The sequence below is a fragment of the Sapajus apella genome, unplaced genomic scaffold, assembly GCF_009761245.1.
Source record: "Sapajus apella isolate SASKATOON/1434 unplaced genomic scaffold, GSC_monkey_1.0 scaffold77, whole genome shotgun sequence".
Lineage (NCBI taxonomy): Eukaryota > Metazoa > Chordata > Mammalia > Primates > Cebidae > Sapajus > Sapajus apella.
This window is the reverse complement of record NW_022437017.1, coordinates 6,287,126-6,305,575: the sequence shown is the minus strand read 5'-3', so window position 1 is coordinate 6,305,575 and position 18,450 is coordinate 6,287,126. Positions and strand designations below refer to the sequence as shown.

Below are 18,450 nucleotides of genomic sequence, written 5' to 3'. Positions count from 1 at the left end.
AGCTGGCGGGAGTCGGATTTAGAAGTAAAGCTTGAGCGTGCGATCAGTTTAGTTAATCATGCTTTTATTTGCACGTTTTAGGAACGTCACCCTCACTGGAGGCACCTGACAAATCCTAGCCAATTTGTTGAGCACCTCCACCCGGGAACCTCACCATCCAGAAGTAAGTAACACGGACCTGGCCCGCACGTGGCCCCACAGGACCAGGGCCCGCAAGGCTGTGGCCTCTTCCCTGGGTGGCCCGCCAGGGAGAAGGGGGTGGCCTGCCCGGCTCTGAATTCCTGGGATGTCAGGCGTGAGCTGTGCTGGGACAGGAGCCCGCGGGCCATGGTGGGGAGGTTCCTCTGGAAGTTTTTGCAGGTCTGTCTGCTTTGGGCTTGCATCTCACCACCCAACCCTCACTTCACATTTGGGGAGACACTGGGGTCACCCAGAACCCACTGCCCTGTCTGCTTCATGAGTATTGGCCCTGGGGATACCTGGGCTCATGCACACTGCCAGAAGTGGGGAGCAGTTAGAGCAAGGGTCTCTAGAAATAGGAGCTCCTTTTTAAATGCCTTTGGGATAGGTCTGCAGCCCGGCTGCCCTGGGTTTTCTTGTGCCTTTCTTATAAGCCAAGGATGGCGGTTTTAAAGAGGTACCTCTGGTGGCAGCCCGAGGGGCCACTCAGGAGAAGAGAGAGAGTGACCTCATCCCTTCTGGCCACGCCCACAAGGCGCAGATGACCTGCGGGAGGGCATCAGATGTGGGATGCACAGTGCCCCGTTCTCCTGTTGAGGCAGAGGCAGTGGTGGCCGGCAGAGCACTGGGGAAAGCTCCGTCGGGTACTGTGGCATCACTCTTGAAGTCTGCACTGCTTCCCCGCTTCCCTGTGCAGAGGGAGGAACGTGCCCCCTGTAGCTAACGAGGGCGAGTGTGGACTTGAGCTGGGGCCCTTGTGCCCTTTGTGGGTACCTTTTCTGTTCTGCCATGAATAGGACCTCGAGGAGGGTGGTAGAGCCCAGCCTCCCTTTGGAAGGCGTGAAATAAAGGAAGAGGCTCTGGGCACGTGGTTGGCAAACTATGGTCCCTGGACCCAATCTGATCCCCTGACTGTTTCTGTAAATAAAGTTTTATTGGCACGTGGCCGTGTCCATTCACCTGTGCATTGTCTCTGGCTGCCTGCTCCTCACGGCGGGAGGCGGGAATAGCTGGAGCAGAGGGCGTGGCCTGCGCATCTGAAGGTTTTTCCTGTCTGGGCCTGTGCAGATAACCGTGCACCTCCCTCGTCCAGGTTAACTTACTGCTGTCTGGGCAGGATGGACAAGTCCCTTGGTGACTTGGTTTGGAAACTGGCAGCTCTGTCTGTGCCTCCTGAAATCTTGCTTTTACCCTTCGACAGTCAATTTTCTAAAACTCAGCCGTTTTCTTTGTACCAAAATTAATGTAGCACAAACCAAGTAAGTCACCTGCTCTGTCAGTTAGCTTTATTTTTTTAGAGATAGGGTCTTGCTCTGTTACCCAGGCTGGAGTGCAGTCACAGCTCACTGCAGCCTCCACCTCCTGGGCTCAAGTGATCCTCCCGCCCCAGCCTCCTGAGTAGCTGATACTACAGGCATGCACCACTACACCTGGCTAATTTAAAAAAAATTTTTGTAGAGATAGGGTCTCTCCTATGTTGCCCAGGCTGGTCTCAAGTTCCTGGCCTCAAGTGACCCTCCCACCTCGGGCTCCCAGTGTGCCGGGATCTTGGGCATGAGTCACGTCATCCTGCTGCAGTTCACCACACAGCCCTTGATAAACCCACTTTATATCCGGAGGTGCTGAGTGCGGCGACCAGGAGGTGCTAGAAAGTACTCTGGAAGAGCACGGGAGACAGGAGCGAGGGAGCTGGGCGCCTGCTTCCGAGGAGGACCTCAGGGCACACCGTGTGGGCTGGCCGTGGTTTGGCCGGGCCCCAGATAGGAGGCCTTCACTTCGTAAAAAGTAACTTTTATTGAGACGAAATTCACCCTTTAAAGGTTATAATTTGGAGATTGTTGGCATCATGCTAATTGCAGAGCATCTCATTGTCCCAGAGGAAGCTCTGTCCCCATCAGCACTTGCTCCCCATCCTGCCCCCACACCCAAAACCAGACATCCCCTTCCTGCCTCTGTGGCCCGGCCTGTCCTGGACAGCTCATGGAAATGGGATCGAGGACTGTGTGGCCTTTTGTGCCTGACGTCTCTCACTGAGCATGGCATGCTCAGGGTTCATCCACGCCGGGGCCTGCGTGACACGCTCAGGGTTCATCCACGCCAGGGCCTGCGTGACACGCTCAGGGTTCATCCATACCGGGGACTGCGTCAGAGCCTGGCGTCTTTTCGTGGCTGAGTTGCATTCTGCTGCGTGTGGTGTGCCATGCGACCCCTCCCCTGCTGATGGCGTTCCCGTGGTCTCCTCGCTGGCTGTTGGGACCGTGCTGTGGTGGACCTGGGTGCGCAGGTGTTGGTGTGGAATGCATTTCATTTCCCTCGGGCTGATACCTGGGTGTGGAATCGCGGGTCCTGTGGTATCTTCTATTTAGCATTCTCAGGAGTCGCCCGCCCGTTTCCAGGGCAGCGGCACCATTCGACACTCCCACCAGCAGTGCACGAGGGCTGCCTCTGATTTTGGAAAGCCTCTCGGAGCAGTCTCCACTTTCTCCGTTCCCACCCTGGTGCTGTTGCTTGGCTTATTCAAGTATTAAATCATAGTGGTTTCTTCCTCCCAAGTAGAATGCTAGGTTTCCTTGTTAAGGCCTCGTAACTTTTCCTGCACTGTAAAAAAGCACACCTCGAACACCTCACTTTCTATCTCTGTGCACGGATAGTGTCGGGTGGGGGCTGGTAGAAAACACCCCTGACTGGCCGGGTGCGGTGGTTCATGCCTGACATCCAGCGCTTTGGGATGCCAAGGCAGGTGGATCACGAGGTCAGGAGTTCGAGACCAGCCTGGCCAACACGGTGAAACCCCGTCTCTACTAAAAATACAAAAATTAACCAGATTTGGTGGCATGTGCCCTATAATTCCAGTTACTGGGAACGCCGAGGCAGGAGGATCACTTGAACCTGGGGGTGGAGGCTGCAGTGAGCCAACATCACACCGCTGTACACCACCTGGGCGAAAGAGTGAAACTGTCGCAAAAACAAACAGAAAAAGCAAAAACAAAGACAACACGCCGGCTTCACACCGGGCGGCCCTGTGTCCTTCAGCTCTTGGGGTGGGTCACTCTGATGTCATGGGCCGTTTTGGGGAGTGTCATGACCAGGAGGGCAGCTTTTGTTTTTTTCTTTTAACTAAAACAAATGCCAGCCTGGGCATGGCAGCTTATGCCTGTGATCCCAGCACTTTGGGAGGCCCAGGCATGTGGCCTTGATTGCTTGAGCCCAGAAGATCAAGACCAGCTTGGGCAACATGGCGAGACCCGGTATCTACAAAACAAACACAAAAGTGACCTGGGTGTGGTGGCATGCCCCTGTGGGGCAGGAGGATGGCTTGAGCCCGGAGTTCCGGGCTGCAGAGCCGTGACAGTGCCACTGCACTCTGGAGTTCAGGCTGCAGAGCCGTGACAGTGCCACTGCACTCCGGAGTTCAGGCTGCAGAGCCGTGACAGTGCCACTGCACTCTGGAGTTCAGGCTGCAGAGCCGTGACTGCGCCACTCCACTCCGGAGTTCAGGCTGCAGAGCCGTGACAGTGCCACTGCACTCCGGAGTTCAGGCTGCAGAGCCGTGACAGTGCCACTCCACTCCGGAGTTCAGGCTGCAGAGCCGTGACCGCACCACTGCACTCCGGAGTTCAGGCTGCAGGGCTGTGACCGCACCACTGCACTCCGGAGTTCAGGCTGCAGAGCTGTGACTGCACCACTGCACTCCGGGGTTCAGGCTGCAGAGCTGTGACCGCACCACTGCACTCCGGGGTTCAGGCTGCAGAGCTGTGACCGCGCCACTGCACTCCGGGGTTCAGGCTGCAGAGCTGTGACTGCGCCACTCCACTCCGGGGTTCAGGCTGCAGAGCCATGACCGCACTACTGCACTCCGGAGTTCAGGCTGCAGAGCTGTGACCGCACTACTGCACTCCGGAGTTCAGGCTGCAGAGCTGTGACCGCACCACTGCACTCCGGCCCGGGCCATACAGCAAGACCCTGTTTTACAAAATCAAATCAAATCAGTAAAACAAATGCCAAAGGGAAAGAGTAGAGTGCAAGCCTGGCACAGGTTTTTAATTTAAGAGACTTGGCACATGTGTTTCATTTGCTCCTGTCTGCTTTCCCTAGGCCCCCAAGCAGCGAGGAGGTGTGATCGCCCATTTGTTTTCTCCTCTGCAGTGGGGGTCCTTGGGTGGAAGGACTGGGGATTGAGCTTGGATCAAACCCCTGGTTTTATGGACAGAGTTGAGTAGCCGGAGGTGGTGACTTGGGTCAGGTTCCTTGTGAGCGTTTTGTTCCATGGCTCATTCATTCAGCATAGGTGGGTACCGTGTTCCCTCTGAGAGTGTGGCCCTGGTCCCTCGTCTCCTGGGGATTAGTGGCAGGCCCCGGGAGCTCTGGGTCTCATGCCTGTCCTCCCCTACGCCAGCTCTTCTGGGGCTCTCAGGGCATAAGGCACAGGACCTCTGCCCAAGGGCCACCATGCTCAGGCATGGCTCACTGGTCGTGGCTCACATCTTGTGGCTTTGTCTTGAGACTGGTCTGCCTGCTTGTCTTACCACGTTTAGGCCTGAGTGTCTGAAGGAAGTAACGAGCTGCAAACCTCATGACCTGGCAATCCTGCCTTTTGGAGCCCAGGCTTCAGGAGGAGGCAGGCTGAGGATGCTGGGGGCGCCAGCAACTGGAGCCCGCTTCCAATTGCCTTGCTCAGGCTGCTGGCTGCCCCCACAGACGGTCTGGGAGTTAGTTCTGGGACCACACGCGGCTGTTCCGGCCCCACCTCCTGGAGCTCCGTCTCCGTGTATTGGTATTGCAGGGCGCTGGGTTGGGAGAGCTCACTCCAGCGTCTGATTTTCCAGAAACCGTGCTCCGGTCTGAGTGCGCGCAGGCAGAGGCGCCCAGGCTCCCCGGAAACCATGCTCCCGTCTAAGCGAGCGCAGGCAGAGGTGCTCAGCCTCCCCTGAAACTGTGCTCCCGTCTGAGTGTGCGCAGGCAGAGGTGCTCAGCCTCCCCGAGGCGTGCTGGGCAGGAGTGCTCTCTGGGTGGGAGGGCTTGGAGGGACGTGGGGGTTGGTGCTTTTTTTTTTTTAAGTTTTAATTTATAGTTTTTATGGGTACAAGGTGTGCTTATTTCTTTGCATGGTATGTTTTTCACATAGCAGTCATGGTGGACTGAATAATGGTCCCCATAGATGTCCACATCTTAATCCCTGGGACCTGTGAATATATTACCTTAAATGACAAAAGGGACTTTTTGCGGGTGGGACTGAGTGAAGGACGTTGAGCTGGGAGATGACCCTAGATGCTCCGGGGAGCCCGATGTCCTCAGCAGGTCCTCATGAAGAGGCAGGAGGGCGAGCATCAGAAAGAGGCTGGAAGAGGCTGCGCCGTGGCTGCAGAGGTGGAGGAAGGGCCCTGAGCTGAGGGAACCTGGCATGCGCTGGTGCTCTCTGGAGTAGGATGAAGCAGAGAACGTTCTGGTGCCAAGTTGTTTTCTTTCCTGCCTGAGGGTCCGTTATGTAGATCAGACCGGAGACAAGTGAATCCTGGTCTTGCCAGGGGAGGCATTTGGAGCTGCTTGTGGGATGTGATGTGGTGCCAGGCCATATGCCCGGGGCTGGGGCTGAGGGGCATTCTTACACCGTCTCTGTGGCCAGGTTTCACTTGGAAGCCTGGCTGCGTCGTGGGCTCCTCCTGGGCCATCTGGCTCGGGGCTCTTCTGTCCTTGGTCCCTGCTAGGAACTGTGCTTTGCAGTGGGAACCCAGAGAGATGGCAGCACAGGGGCCGGAGGCCCGCTGGGACTCACTGGGGTGGCCCAGGACAGGGACCGGCTGGGACTCACTGGGGTGGCCCAGGACAGGGACCGGCTGGGACTTACTGGGATGGCATGGGGCTTCAGCTTATAGCTAGCCCTCCTGGGACAGGGACCGGATGGGACTCACTGGGATGGTGTGGGGCTTCACCTGGTGGCCAGCCCTCCCGAATGAGGGATGGATGGGAGCAGGAGGTAGGGCAAGAGGGCCAGCACCCAAGGGAGCCCCCACACTTCCTGTTCACAGAACCCGATACTTTTCAAAAACAATGCACTCTCTTTTTGAAAAATTTATTTTTTTTTTATTTATTTGGAGACAGAGTTTTGCTCTTGTCACCCAGGCTGGAGTGCAGTGGCACAATCTCAGCTCACCGCAACCTCTGCCTCTCAGGTTCAAGTGATTTTCCTGCCTCAGCCTCCTGAGTAGCTGGGAATACAGGCATGTGCCACCACACCCAGCTACTTTTTGTATTTTTAGTAGAGACAGGATTTCTCCATGTTGGTCAGGCTGGTCTCGAACTCCTGACCTCAGGTGATCCACCTGCCTTGGCCTCCCAAACTGCTGGGATTACAGGCTTAAGCCACAGTGCCTTTGTTTTTTTGCCAGATTTTTTTTTTTTTTTCCGAGACAGGGTCTCACTCTGTCCCAGGCTGGAGTGCAATGGTGCTATCTGGCAAGCACGCCCGAGGGATTTTTAAATTTTTTGTAGAGATGGGGTCTCGCTGTGTTGCCCAGGCCGGTCCTGAACTCCTGGCCACAAGTGATCACCCACTTCGGCCTCCCACAGTGCTGAGGTGATGGGCATGAGCCCCTGCCTCCGGCCTTCTCATTTTTAAAGCGATTGTTTGTCATCAGTTTTGGTGTGGCCACCATTAGGTGGCGGCTGAAAGCTGTCACCTGGCCGTTTCTTGGGTGGCCCTTGAGCCAACACCCCTGCATCCTGGCCTACTCCCAGGTTCTTCCATTCCAGAGTGGACTCTGGGTCAAGGAGAGTCCTTGGATCCTGGGGACACGGCCAGTTGTGGGGCCTGGGAGCATGTGGACAAGACGCCAGCCCCACCCCAACAGTGCGAGTGCAGGTGTGGTGGAGGCCTGATGGGGTCAGCCAGACTGTCCCCACCCGAAGGCCCCTGCCAAGCCCCTGCATCTGAAGACTGCAGGGCTAGGATGGCAGCCCGGGAGGGTGTCCCTGGGCCAGGCGTGTCAGTGACCAGGAGAGCTGGGAGCATGGTCACCGCTGGAGGGCTGAGGAACCAGACCTGGCCCAATGCGTGCAGGGTCCCCCGAACACACCGCTGCCTTAAAAAAAAGGCTTTATTGAGATATAATTTAAAAACCATACAAGTCACCCGTTTGAAGCATGTAATTCATTGGTTTGTAGTTTAATCAAAAGCTTGCTCTTGGGCCTCAAAATGAGTAGAGGGGAGAAAGGGACCTTTTTTGTTGTTAAGAGATTTTTTATTTTTTTTGGGAAGAAGTCTCGCGCTGTCGCCCAGGCTGGAGTGTCACTGTGCGATGTTGGCTCACTGCAACCCCGCCTCCCGGGTTCAAGCAATTCTCCTGCCTCACCTCCTGAGTAGCTGGAATTACAGGCGCCACCACGCCCAGCCAATTTTTGTATTTTTAGTAGAGACGGGGTTTCACCACGTTGGTCAGGGTGGTCTCAAATTCCTGACCTCATGATCTGCCCGCCTCGGCCTCCCAAAGTGCAGGGATTTCAGGCATGAGCCACCGCCCCTGGCCTGTTATTAGAGATTTTGAGAGCTGGGTTGGGTTGAGCGCCTTCCATGCTAAACTGAGGGCCAGGGAACCCAAGTCTGTCCTGAGTCCCCATTAGGGAAGAAACCCAGGGCTGGGCGCGGTGGCTCACGCCCATAATCCCAGACTGTGGGAGGCTGAGGCGAGAGGATTGCTAAGCCCAGTTTGTCCTGGCCCCCCAGCTTCCTCTCTGGTCCACTAGCCAGGAGGAGCTGTAGAATCTGTGGATCCTATGTAAAATGAAGCCACAGGCTCCCCGTGCTAAAACTGTGAAGGCTCTTCAGATGGGGCCAGCTGGGCTTTAAACTGCGCATTTAGCTGAGCAGGGCTGCGGGTACCCATGGGGGCTGCATGCCCTGGAAGCCAGCTCTGTCTGCAGTCTGCTTCCCACAGCCAGAGGGAGCTTTCTAGAAATTTCAGTTGGATCGTGTCTCCTTGCTCTAAACCACCTGTCGGCTTCCCCTCCAACCCCACAGGAAGGGCAGGCTCCTTCCAGCCCAGCCCCAGGGCCCACCCCGTCTAGCCTTGACCCTGCCGCTGCCTCCACGCTCCCTGCTGCCCTGCCTCTCGGGCCTTAGCTCTTCCCTGGCGTCGCTGGGTCCTGCCCTCTGCCTGGACCTTCCTCTTGCCCTGGACTTCCCAGGACTCGCCCCCTGCGTGTTCGACAGTCAGTTCCAGGCGCAGGCCCTCTGCTGCCCAGCCCTCTCTGACCCAACCAGCTTCATTTGTCTTTCTCTTTTATGTTTCTTTTTTTCACCTCCGCCTCCTGGGTTCCAGAGATTCTCCTGCCTCAGTCTCCCAAGTAGCTGGGATTACAGGCACCCACCGCCACACCCTGCTAATTTTTGTATTTTTAGTAGAGACAGGGTTTTACCGTGTTATTCAGGCTAGTCTCCAACTCCTTGACCTCAAGTGATCCTCCGGCTTTGGCCTGCCAAAGTGCTGGGATTACAGGTGTGAGCCACTGTGCCTGGCCTTAAAAGTTTCTTGAGATGAGCTGGCTCTGTCGCCCAGGCTGGAGTGCAGTGCTGCGGTCACGGCTCACTGTGGCCTCAAACTCCCGGGCTCAAGCGATCCTCCCGCTTCAGCCTCCCAGAGCACTGGGATCACAGGCGTGCGCTGCTGTGCCTGCCTTCACTTGTCTCCGAAGCTCTTGCTCACTCCTCTGATGCCCTCAGTCAGCGTCCAGATTGGGCCCTGAACCGAAGCTCTGCCAGGCAGTGGTGGGGCCTGCACATTTGCTCAGTGGAGGGGGATTCCAGGGACCAGGTGCGTTCCACAGGCTGGCAAGTTGGCTCCGAGCTGCCCGTGGGCTGGGTCACAGTGGGGAGGCTGGGGCCAGCAGAGTGGGCACAAGGCCGTTTTGTGGTTTTGAAATTGGGTCTGTATCATGAGCGTTACTGCTTTTGTAAAAACTTGCTAGCAGGGTACTGAGAGAAATTCAAACAATAGCTGAGAATAAAATCCCTCCCTCCCGCTGCCCTGGTGTCCATAGGAGCTGACTGCCACCCCCTTTATGCAGCATTAGCTATCATCTAGAATCTTCCACAAGGAGAGGGCAGGGTAGTGGGAGCAGGGTTCGAGGGCCCCAGTTGTTGGGACGTATGCTGGCCTGGCTCTAGCCAGGTCACACCATGGGGCAGTCGAGGCTTCCTTTGGCCCAGCTGGGGCCTTCACTGCACCCCAAGGCCCAGTGCCCCGTGAGTAGGAGTTGGAGAAAGGGGTCTCCAAGGAAAGGTGGGCCTGGCAGCAGCACTGTGAGTGGCCAGCAGGTGCAGGGTGCCACCAGGCAGAGGCAGACGCCGGCGCGCTTGCCCCACGTCTCTTTCCGCGTGTGTGTGTTTGTGTCAGGGCTGCTAAATACGCAGAGCAGGCGTCCTGGTGCTCCCCACATCACCAGAAGGACGTGTCTCCCTGCGACCGTGGCAACCCACCACCACTTCACACCTGGCTGTTTCCCACGCCTGCCGCCTGTGCCCAAGCCGAAAGGTCTCGGGTGAAGCTGCCGTGTGTACCGCGCGGCTGGGGCTGTCTCCTTGGCCTCTGAGCTGAGGAGGGCACTGCTTTTCTCTCTTCTTTTGCAAGTGCAGGAGAACATTATTTTTTTCTTTTTTCCATCCTTCCTTCCTCGCTTTCTTCACTCTCTCTTTTTAATTTTTCTTTGAGATGGAGTTTCTCATCACCTAGGCTGGAGTGCAATGGCGCGATCTCGGCTCACTGCAACCTCCACATCCAAGGTTCAAATGACTCTCCTGCCTCAGCCTCCCGAGTAGCTGGGATTACAGATGCCCGCCACCACACCTAATTTTTGTATTTTAAGTAGAGACGGAGTTTCACCATATTGGCCAGGCTGGTCACGAACTTACCTCTGGTGATCCACCTGCCTCGGCTTCCCAAAGTGTTGGGATTACAGGCATGAGCCACTGCGCTTGGCCTTCTTTTTAATTTTTTTTTTTTTTTTGCTAAGTGCTTTATTAGATATAATTTGCACACTCATTTGTCCATCCATTTAAAGTGTTCAGTTCCACAGTTTTTAGTATATTCAAAAACTTGTGCAACTATCATCACAATTTGATTTTATTTTTATTTATTTACTTTTTAGAGACAGGGTCTTGCTCTGTCGCCCAGGGGCTGGAGTACAGTGGCGCAATCACAGCTCACTGCAGCCTCGAAATCCTGACCTCGAGCAGTCCTCCTGCCTCAGCCTCCCTGAGTGCTGGAATTACAGGTGTGAGCCCCGTGCCTGGCCCTCAGTCAGTTGGAGAACATGTTCATTTCCCCACAGAGGAGGCCTGTAGCCTGGGGGGTGGCACATGGCCCTCTGTGCCTGGCTTCTCTCACTGCGACGTCCTCAAGATTTACCCACATGGGGGGCCTGTGTCACAGCCCCACCCCTGTTCGTGGCTGTGTCATACTCCACCGCAAGGTTGGACGTGTTGTGTTGATGCCTTCTTCCACTGGTGACATGTGGGTTCTTTTCACCTTTAAGGGCTGTTGTGAATTGTGCTGCAGGGGAACATGGTGTACGAGTTTCTGCATGGACGGGTGCTTTCATTTCTCTGGGGCAGATCCCCAGGGGTGGGATGGCTGGATCAAGTGGGATTGATGTGTGGCGTTTCCGGGAACCTCCAGGCCACCCTGCAGAGCAGCTGCCCTCCATCACCCTCCTGCCTGCCTGTGTTTGAGGGCCCCGGTTTCTCCGCATCCCCGCCCACACTGTGACCATCTGCCGTTCTGATTCTGGCGTCCTGGTGGGTGTGGGGTGGTGGCTCATCGTGGCTCTCACGTGCATTTCCCTGGCACTGAGTGCCGCTGGGCACCTTCTCCTGTGCGTGTTGCCTGTTTGCTTTGGAGAGCTGTCTACCCAAGTCTGTGGCCTGTTTTTTTGTTCGTTTGTTTTTGAGACAGGGCTTCACTCCTGTTGCCCAGGCTGGGAGGCTGGAGTATAGTGACGCGATCTCTGCTCACTGCAGCCTCCGCCTCCTGCAATTCTCCTGCCTCAGCCTCCCGAGCTGGGATTACAGGTGCAGACTACCATACCTGGCTAATTTTTGTATTTTTTATAGAGACGGAGCCTCACTATCTTGCCCTTGCTGGTGTCAAACTCCAGCCTGCCTCGGTCTCCCAAAGAGCTGGGATTACAGGCATGAGCCACCATGCCCACCAGCCTTGCTGCATTTTTATTGGGCTGCTTGTCTTTGGCTGTGAGTTGAGACCCCCCCCTCCTTGGCGTGGCCCCGTCTCAAGTGTGTCGCTGTTTGCAGGCAGCTCCTCCAGCCCTTCCAGGACGTCTGAGCCCCCGAGCCGTCGTGTGCCACCTGTCTGCCGTGTTCTGGTGATGTGGAGGTCGGCCACAGGGCCGCATTTCAGGACATCCCCTCTTCACCGTCGAGCTGTGTTGCGTGTGCGTCAAGGTTATGGAGCGTGGGGATTGTTAACCATTTTAGTTTTCCTCTTTGTAATGTACCTCCCAAGCAATGTCGTTTCAAAAGGCACAAATGGCCAGGCACGGTGGCTCATGCCTGTAATCCCAACACTTTGGGAGGCCAAGGTGGGAGGATCACTTCAGGCCAGGAGTTTATTAGCAGGCTGGGCAACATGGCAAGACCCTGTCTCTACAAAAAGTACAAAAATGAGCCAGGTGTGCTGGCACACACCTGTGATCCCAGCTGCTTGGGAGGCTGAGGCGGGAGGATTGCTTGAGCCCAGAAGGTGGAGGCTGCAGTGAACCGTGACTGCGCCACTGCCCTCCAGCCTAGGCAACAGAGCCAGACGCTGTCTCAAAAAACAGTAATGATTTTTTAAAAAGTGGAGACAGCTGCCCCTAGGGGGCGTCGGTGGGTGGAGTGCCTGAGCACCTTTGCAGGGAGCGGCTCCAGGTGGAAGGGCTCCCTGGGTCCCCCCAGCGTGGGCTTTGATGCGGAGTCCGCCACACGCCTTTGTCACCCAGCATTGCAGTGTGTGCTGCCAGCAGCTGTGGCCACAAGCTTTTCAGATGAGCCCTTGGCCCTGCGGCGCGGTGTGGGGGGGCCCCCATTTTATTATTTATTTATCTGTTTTTGAGACATCCCTTGGGCCGCCCAGCCCTGCCCCAGGCCCTGTCCTTCCTGGGTGGAGCTGGTGTGGGGAGGACACGGGAGTGCTGCAGGCTCTATACTGCACAGGTCACCCTGCGGCCAGGCCTGTGGGGCAGGCGGGCTCTGATGACCTGGAGGTCAGAGCCTGCAGAGGGTGGGTGGGCCAGCCCCTGACAGGACTCTTGCTTAAGAGCTTCCTGGGAGCTGATGGCCTTTGCAGTGGGTCACTGTGGGCAGGAAGAGGCCATGTATGAGTCGCCTGCAGAGAGGCAGCCAGTGATGAGAGCTGCTGAGTGCAGATGAACCCAGCGCCTCACCAGGTGCCAGAGCGCAGGGGAGACTCTTGCGGTCACGATAGTGCCCTGACGTCACATGCAGCCCGGCCGTCTACCTCCCGTGTGGCCTAGGCCCACGACCGCCCCTTGTGGGCCTCCGCGCCCTGCTCGTAAGCTCAGTCGACTGTGTCACCACCTGTGATACACAGAGCAGAGTCAGGGACCCAGTAAGTGCTGATGTGGGGACCACTGTGGCCACCACCACATATGGGCACTGTCTGCGGCAGATCCAGGGATGGCCTCAGGCCTTCTGCCCAGCCTCTTAGGGCTGGGGACCAGCGGGAGGCCCGAGGGAATGGCGTTCTGCTGCCTGTCCTCCCTGCTGTCCCATGTCCGCCCTCACCAGTGCCCAACGAAGGCTGGCACAGAGGGTCACACAGCGGTCCAGGCACGGCCTCTGCTCCCTCTGAGCTGGTTGGCTCCCTGGGGACAGTCTTGTCTGTTGCCATAGTCCGCTGTCTGGAACGCGCGTGCCTGGGTGAACGCTGCATGGCCTCGTCTGGGTGAGAGCAGGAGGGCAGGTGTGGCGTGCGAGGGATTGCTGGGTGTGCGAGGGATTGCTGGGCCTGTGGGGCTGGCACAGTTGCGGGGAGGATTAGGTCTGGGCCTTGGCTGTGGGTGAGGGGCCTACTGGGACAGTGTGGTGGCCTAGGAGGCCCCGCGTGATCAGAGGCAGCTCCTGTGATTGGGCCATGTGCTGTCCACGGTGCACTCGGGGCCTCCTGTGCAGACACTGGCTTTGTGGCTACCCCACGGAGACGTCTCGAGGACTCTGCTCAGAGCAAGGGTGGCGGGCAGGGCCTCAGCCAGGACAGGAGCTTGGAGCTGCGGGGTTTTGTCAACCCTGGTGGGTCTCTCAGCAGCCGCCTGGCCGGGGGTCAGTACTGGGTATCAGCCCTGTGTGCTGCAGGAGGGGTACAGGGTGGACCCAGGGCAGTGGGGGGAGGCCGGGGGCGCCCCGGGTTTGCTTCCGCCTGGATGGAGGTTCTGGACACCCATCCAAGCCCAGCTGGGGCCGCCGAGCCACCCTGCACGGATTCCTGGGTGCATGCTGCCCTCTAGTGCTCACAGCGGGGAGCGCCTCTGGGAGCGGGTGGCTGTGCCTTGGTGGCCAGGAGCCCAGCTCCTGGGACTGACTGGCGGCTCCCTGCTGTGCCTTCCACGCCCTGGATAACTTCAGGGGTCACAGGGTGGGGAGGTGGATTTTGTTAAGTTTTCCCGAAGTTTTTGGATATGTACGTACTTGGGTCCTTCTTATCATTTCCAAATCCTGGAGGGATTCTGCCTCGAATTTGGAGACTAACCTGCCAAGGAGGACCCTTCCCCAGAGTCCGTGATCGAAGCCTCTTCCTGGTGGGGCTGAGCTACCAGTTCCTGCCAGCTCCTGCCAGCTCCTGCCCGCTCCTGCCCTCTCAGGGCAGGAGGGAGCTGCTCCCGCCCGCAGCCCCCATGGATAGGACAGTGTGGTTCCGACATTTCCAGGTGGTTGCTGGTGGTGAATCACTTGGCCAGGAGACTCGGCCTTGATCCTCCGTTCTGTGTGGGCCAGCTGGTTTATGATCTGCATGACTCTGGGCAGCTGTGATGGTGGGAAATGAGCTGTCCCGACCCGGCCTCCTGCTCTCCTGGGTCAGGGTTCCTGCCGGGGCCTGAGTTCCGCTGGCAGCAGCCAGTCCAGCCCCCTGTGACCCACAGGCCTGCCCTTGAGCGTGTAACCCTCGCCTGTGGCCTCCCTCACATCTGAAAACCTGCAGATGCCTCTGCCCGTCGTGTGATCTGGCTCAGAGCAGAGAGAGCGATCTGCGGCGGACGCCGGCACACCTGGGGCGTCCCTGATAAGAAGGCCGTTCTTCCGAGGCCCCATTTAAAATTAGTGCACTTGCTCCCGGTGTCGTCTTGGCCTTAGAAACTAGGACGCCTCCGCTTCTCGTGAGCTGCAGTGCTCGGGCCCTTTGTGCTCAGCAGAGAGACGGGGTGCTCCTGGTTTTCTCTCCTGCCCCCGCTCGGCCATGAGGCCCGGCCGCCTATGTCCTCCTGGCGGCTGCGGTATTTTTAGACGCTCCGTTCTGAGGGCGGACTCCGAGGGCCGGGCGTGGCGGCACCACTGGTTCACCTCTCTCATCTTCCTCCACAGGTGTGGTTCCCGCACAGCTGCAGCCATGGGGTCTGAGGACCATGGCGCCCAGAACCCCAGCTGCAAAATCATGACGTTTCGCCCAACCATGGAAGAATTTAAGGACTTCAACAAATACGTGGCCTACATAGAATCGCAGGGGGCCCACCGGGCGGGCCTGGCCAAGGTGGGTGACGTCCTGGCCCCAGCGTGGCCCTCCATCAGCCTGCGCCTCGGGGCTGCAGACTTGCCGGGTCCCAGCTCCGCTGGCCCCACCGGCGAGGCCCGTGCACACGGACTGTTTCAGGGCCACTCAGCTCGCAGACACGCACCTGTTGATGGTGTTCTGACAGTGTGCTAGGCACCGTTCTAGGCACTGGACCTGAGAAGTGACCGGTGCAGGCCCTGGCTCCAGGGAGCTGGCAGGTGGTGGTGAGGACACACAGCTGCGCTGCAGTGAAGTCCAGTGGGCAGCAGCCACCGGGGCATTCCGGCGGGGAGCTGATGTGTCACTGAGGGATGGCAGGGGTCTAGGAAGCCTTCCAGGGGTGGTCAGTGCCTGAGGAGGCCTTATTTTCCTAGTCAAACAGTTCTTTTTTATCTGGGTGTGGTGGTGCATGCCTGTGGTCCCAGCTACTAGGGAGGCTGAGGCAGGAGGATTGCTTGAGCCCAGGAATTAGAGGCTGCAGTGAGCTCTGATCGTGTTACTGCACTCCTGCCTGGGTAGCAGAGCAAGACCCTGTCTCAAAAACCAAGTCAAACCAAACCAAAAACAATGTTTTTGAGATGGCAGTAGCTGGGTCAGGGAGCTTCGAACGGCGCAGCAGTACAGGCAGAGAGCAGCCAGTGTCTCCTCCGGGTCCCGACCAGCCCCCACCTTCTCCCCGGAAGCAGCACTGTTACCGGGTCTTCTGTCTCTCCTGGCGTTTTTTGCGTGTGTGTGTGTGTGTGTGTGTGTGTGAATACAGAGACCCCCAACCCCACGTGCTAAGTATCTACAGTACTGTGCTGCTCGGCTGGGCATGGTGGCTCAGGCCTGTAATCCCAGCATTTCGGGAGGCTGAGGTGGGAGGACCGCTGGAGGCCAGGAGTTTGAGACTAACCTGGGCAACACAGTGAGATCCCATCTCTACAAAAAATACAAAAAATGAGCCGGCTGTGCTGGTGGTACATGCCTGTGGTCCCAGCTACCTGGGAGGCTGAGGTGGGAGGATCACTTGAGCCAGGGAGGTTGAGGCTGCAGTGAGCTGAAATTGCACCACTGCACTCCAGCCTGGAGGACAGAGCAAGATCCCGTCTCCAAAACAAAACAAACGGAAAAGTGTGTGCTGCTCTTCTGCACATTTCGCGGTTCCCGAAGGTGGGTGCTTCGGTCCGCGAGTCTCTGTGTTCTGGCGTGAGCCTGTTCGGGCAGTGCTCACCTCTCGTCTGGAAGCCGAATCATCTTTGCACTTGGTTCTTCCAGCTGCCTGCTGTGTGCCGCTCACTGCTCCCCCTCAGCGAGGCTGGGCTGGGCAGGCGCTCTCTACACAGTGCCAGAGGCTGAACACCTGGGCTCTGCGAGCCAGACCGCAGGGCAGCCAGACAGCGTGTAAATGAAAGTGCGAAGCCCTGTGTCAATAAAACTTTATTCCTGAACCCTAGAGTGCAAACTCGTTGTTTTCACGTGTTCTGAAGTGGTATTGTTTTTTCTTTTCCCCCAACCACTTAAAAATGAACAAAAAAAAAGAAAGAAAAGAAAAAAGCCATCTTAAACGCTTATACAGAAGCAAGAAGGGGCTGGATTTGGCCCGAGGGCCGCAGTGTGCTGACACTGAGGCCGCTGCATCTCCTGGCCCTCCCCCGCCCTGCCCTCCTCCCCTGCATCTCTGGCTTTGGATTTTGTCATTAGCGTTCGTCTCTCTCCTAGTGATCTTTCAGTACCAAACTTGCATTGTTAGGTCCTCACCTCCAAGCCTTAGAGTGAGGGCAGCCGTCTGACGCCGTCTTCTGCCCGCCAAGGTGGGTGTGTTTTCTGTTTTGAGGTGAGGTCTGGCTCTGTTGCCCAGGCTGGGGCACGGTGGTGCGATCATGCCTCCTGGGCTCAAGCGATCCTCTAGCCTCTCTGTTCCCGAGTAGCTGGGACCACAGGTGTGCATCAGCAAGCTTGCTGTTTGTCTGTGACACAGCATGACGATGTGGGAATGGCAGCACATCTGTGTCAGGGGCAGAACTGTGCTGGCTGCTGCCCGCCTGGCTTCAGTTCTCTTTTCAAATGCCTTCGGTTCTCCTGTCTGATCTTCAACCATCCTCCCTGGTCCTCCAGGCTGCAGGCCGCCATCCCAGGAAGGGGCCAGGTCCTCCTCCTCTGCTCCCTGGTGCCTGTAGGGCAGTGGGGGACAGGCAGGGCCTCCCCTTATCCGTTCACCTCTGTCTCCTGCCCTTGACCTACTTCTGCGTTTCCCAGGATGCTGCGGCTCTTTCTGGTTTTGGATCCACCGTGTCCTGATGTCAGGGAGATGTGGGAAGTCAGACTGCCTGTGCTCTTTCCTGGGGCACCCTTAAAGGCCCCCCCGGTCTTCTCTCTCATCCCGCACCTCCCACCAGGCTCTGCGGCCCTGGTTCTGCAGCCCTCTTCCGCTACACGGCGGCCTTGGGCACGGCCTCGGTTCCCAGCTGGACTGTTGTCCCCACGCCGGCACCTCCGCTTCGCCCCTCCCTCGTTGGCTCCTTTGCTGCCGCCTCTTTCAGCCCCGATGTTGCTGCTTCAGGCTTCTGCGCCCCCCTCCAGGCCGGTTCCCCTTTGAGATTCTCGGTGCCAGGGTCTTAGGGAGGCCGATGTGGGGAGTGTGGTTTCCTGCCTTGTGTTCTGCGTGTTCCTTCCTGTGCCCCTCCAGCCGCCTCCCTCCCCACGCCCTCCAGCCGCCTCCCTCCTGTGCCACTTTTCCTGGGACGCATGCGGAGAATCCTTTTACAAACCCATGGAGGGGGCTGGGCAGTAGGGGCTGCCTGGGGCCCGTGCCCTGGAGGGAATATGTGTGTGTGTGTGTCTGTGTGCATGTGTGTGTGCATGTTTATGTGCGTGTGTGTGTGTGTGTGTGTGTCTGTGTGTGCACATGGGAGGCGGAGGGGGGAGGCGACTCTCAGCACAGAGAGCTTGGCAGCTACAGAGTCACGTTGGCACCCATGTGTGGCACTCGCACACCCTCTTGTGCAGCTCTGTGGGGACAGATGGGCTCAGGGAAGCATCTGGTTTGGCCCTGGGCAGCCCTGCATCTTCCAAATAGGGGGTCCTTGGCTGGAGCAGCCAGCCTCTTTAGAGAAGGAACACAGGCCACTGCGGGTTCTGAGTGAGCTGTGGGGGTGTCAGGGTCCCCCCTTACCCTGGTCTCCCCACCTTGACCACCCTTTGTGTCTGTGTGTGCGTGCACGCCTGCCTGTGTGGGGTGGGGCTGGAGGGTTTGCTGGTTCCTTCAAAGCTGTATTTGATTATACATCACCACTTGCCCCCAGCGGAGATCTGTAGACCCCATGGAGCTGGGGCGGGGCAGGAGCTTCGGGCACAGCCCCGAGAGGGCGCTGGAGCCACCACTGCCCTGGTTGCTGGGAGGCCCTCCTGCTTTGCTGGGGCCTCCACAGCCAGGTGTCCCCGGCTACTCAAGAAGCACTGGGGTGAGCGGAGCCCCAGGAGACCCTGTCTAGGGTCCTGTTAGGCGGGGTCGGAGCTT

General features: G+C 57.8%; 1 protein-coding gene across 6 annotated transcripts in view; it reads left to right on the top strand.

Annotated features, from left to right (window-relative positions):
* Window positions 1-18,450, top strand: part of KDM4B (lysine demethylase 4B) — a 178,659-nt gene that overhangs the window by 48,917 nt on the left and 111,292 nt on the right. For 5 of the 6 annotated variants that reach the window (XM_032252175.1, XM_032252180.1, XM_032252178.1 and 2 more), the window contains exons 2-3: window positions 82-163; window positions 14,765-14,930. In XM_032252175.1, the coding sequence (XP_032108066.1) occupies window positions 14,790-14,930 (141 nt within the window). In that variant the 5' untranslated portion in view covers window positions 82-163; window positions 14,765-14,789. The remainder of the gene's footprint in view (window positions 1-81; window positions 164-14,764; window positions 14,931-18,450) is intronic. The other variant, XM_032252176.1, reaches the window with a different exon arrangement.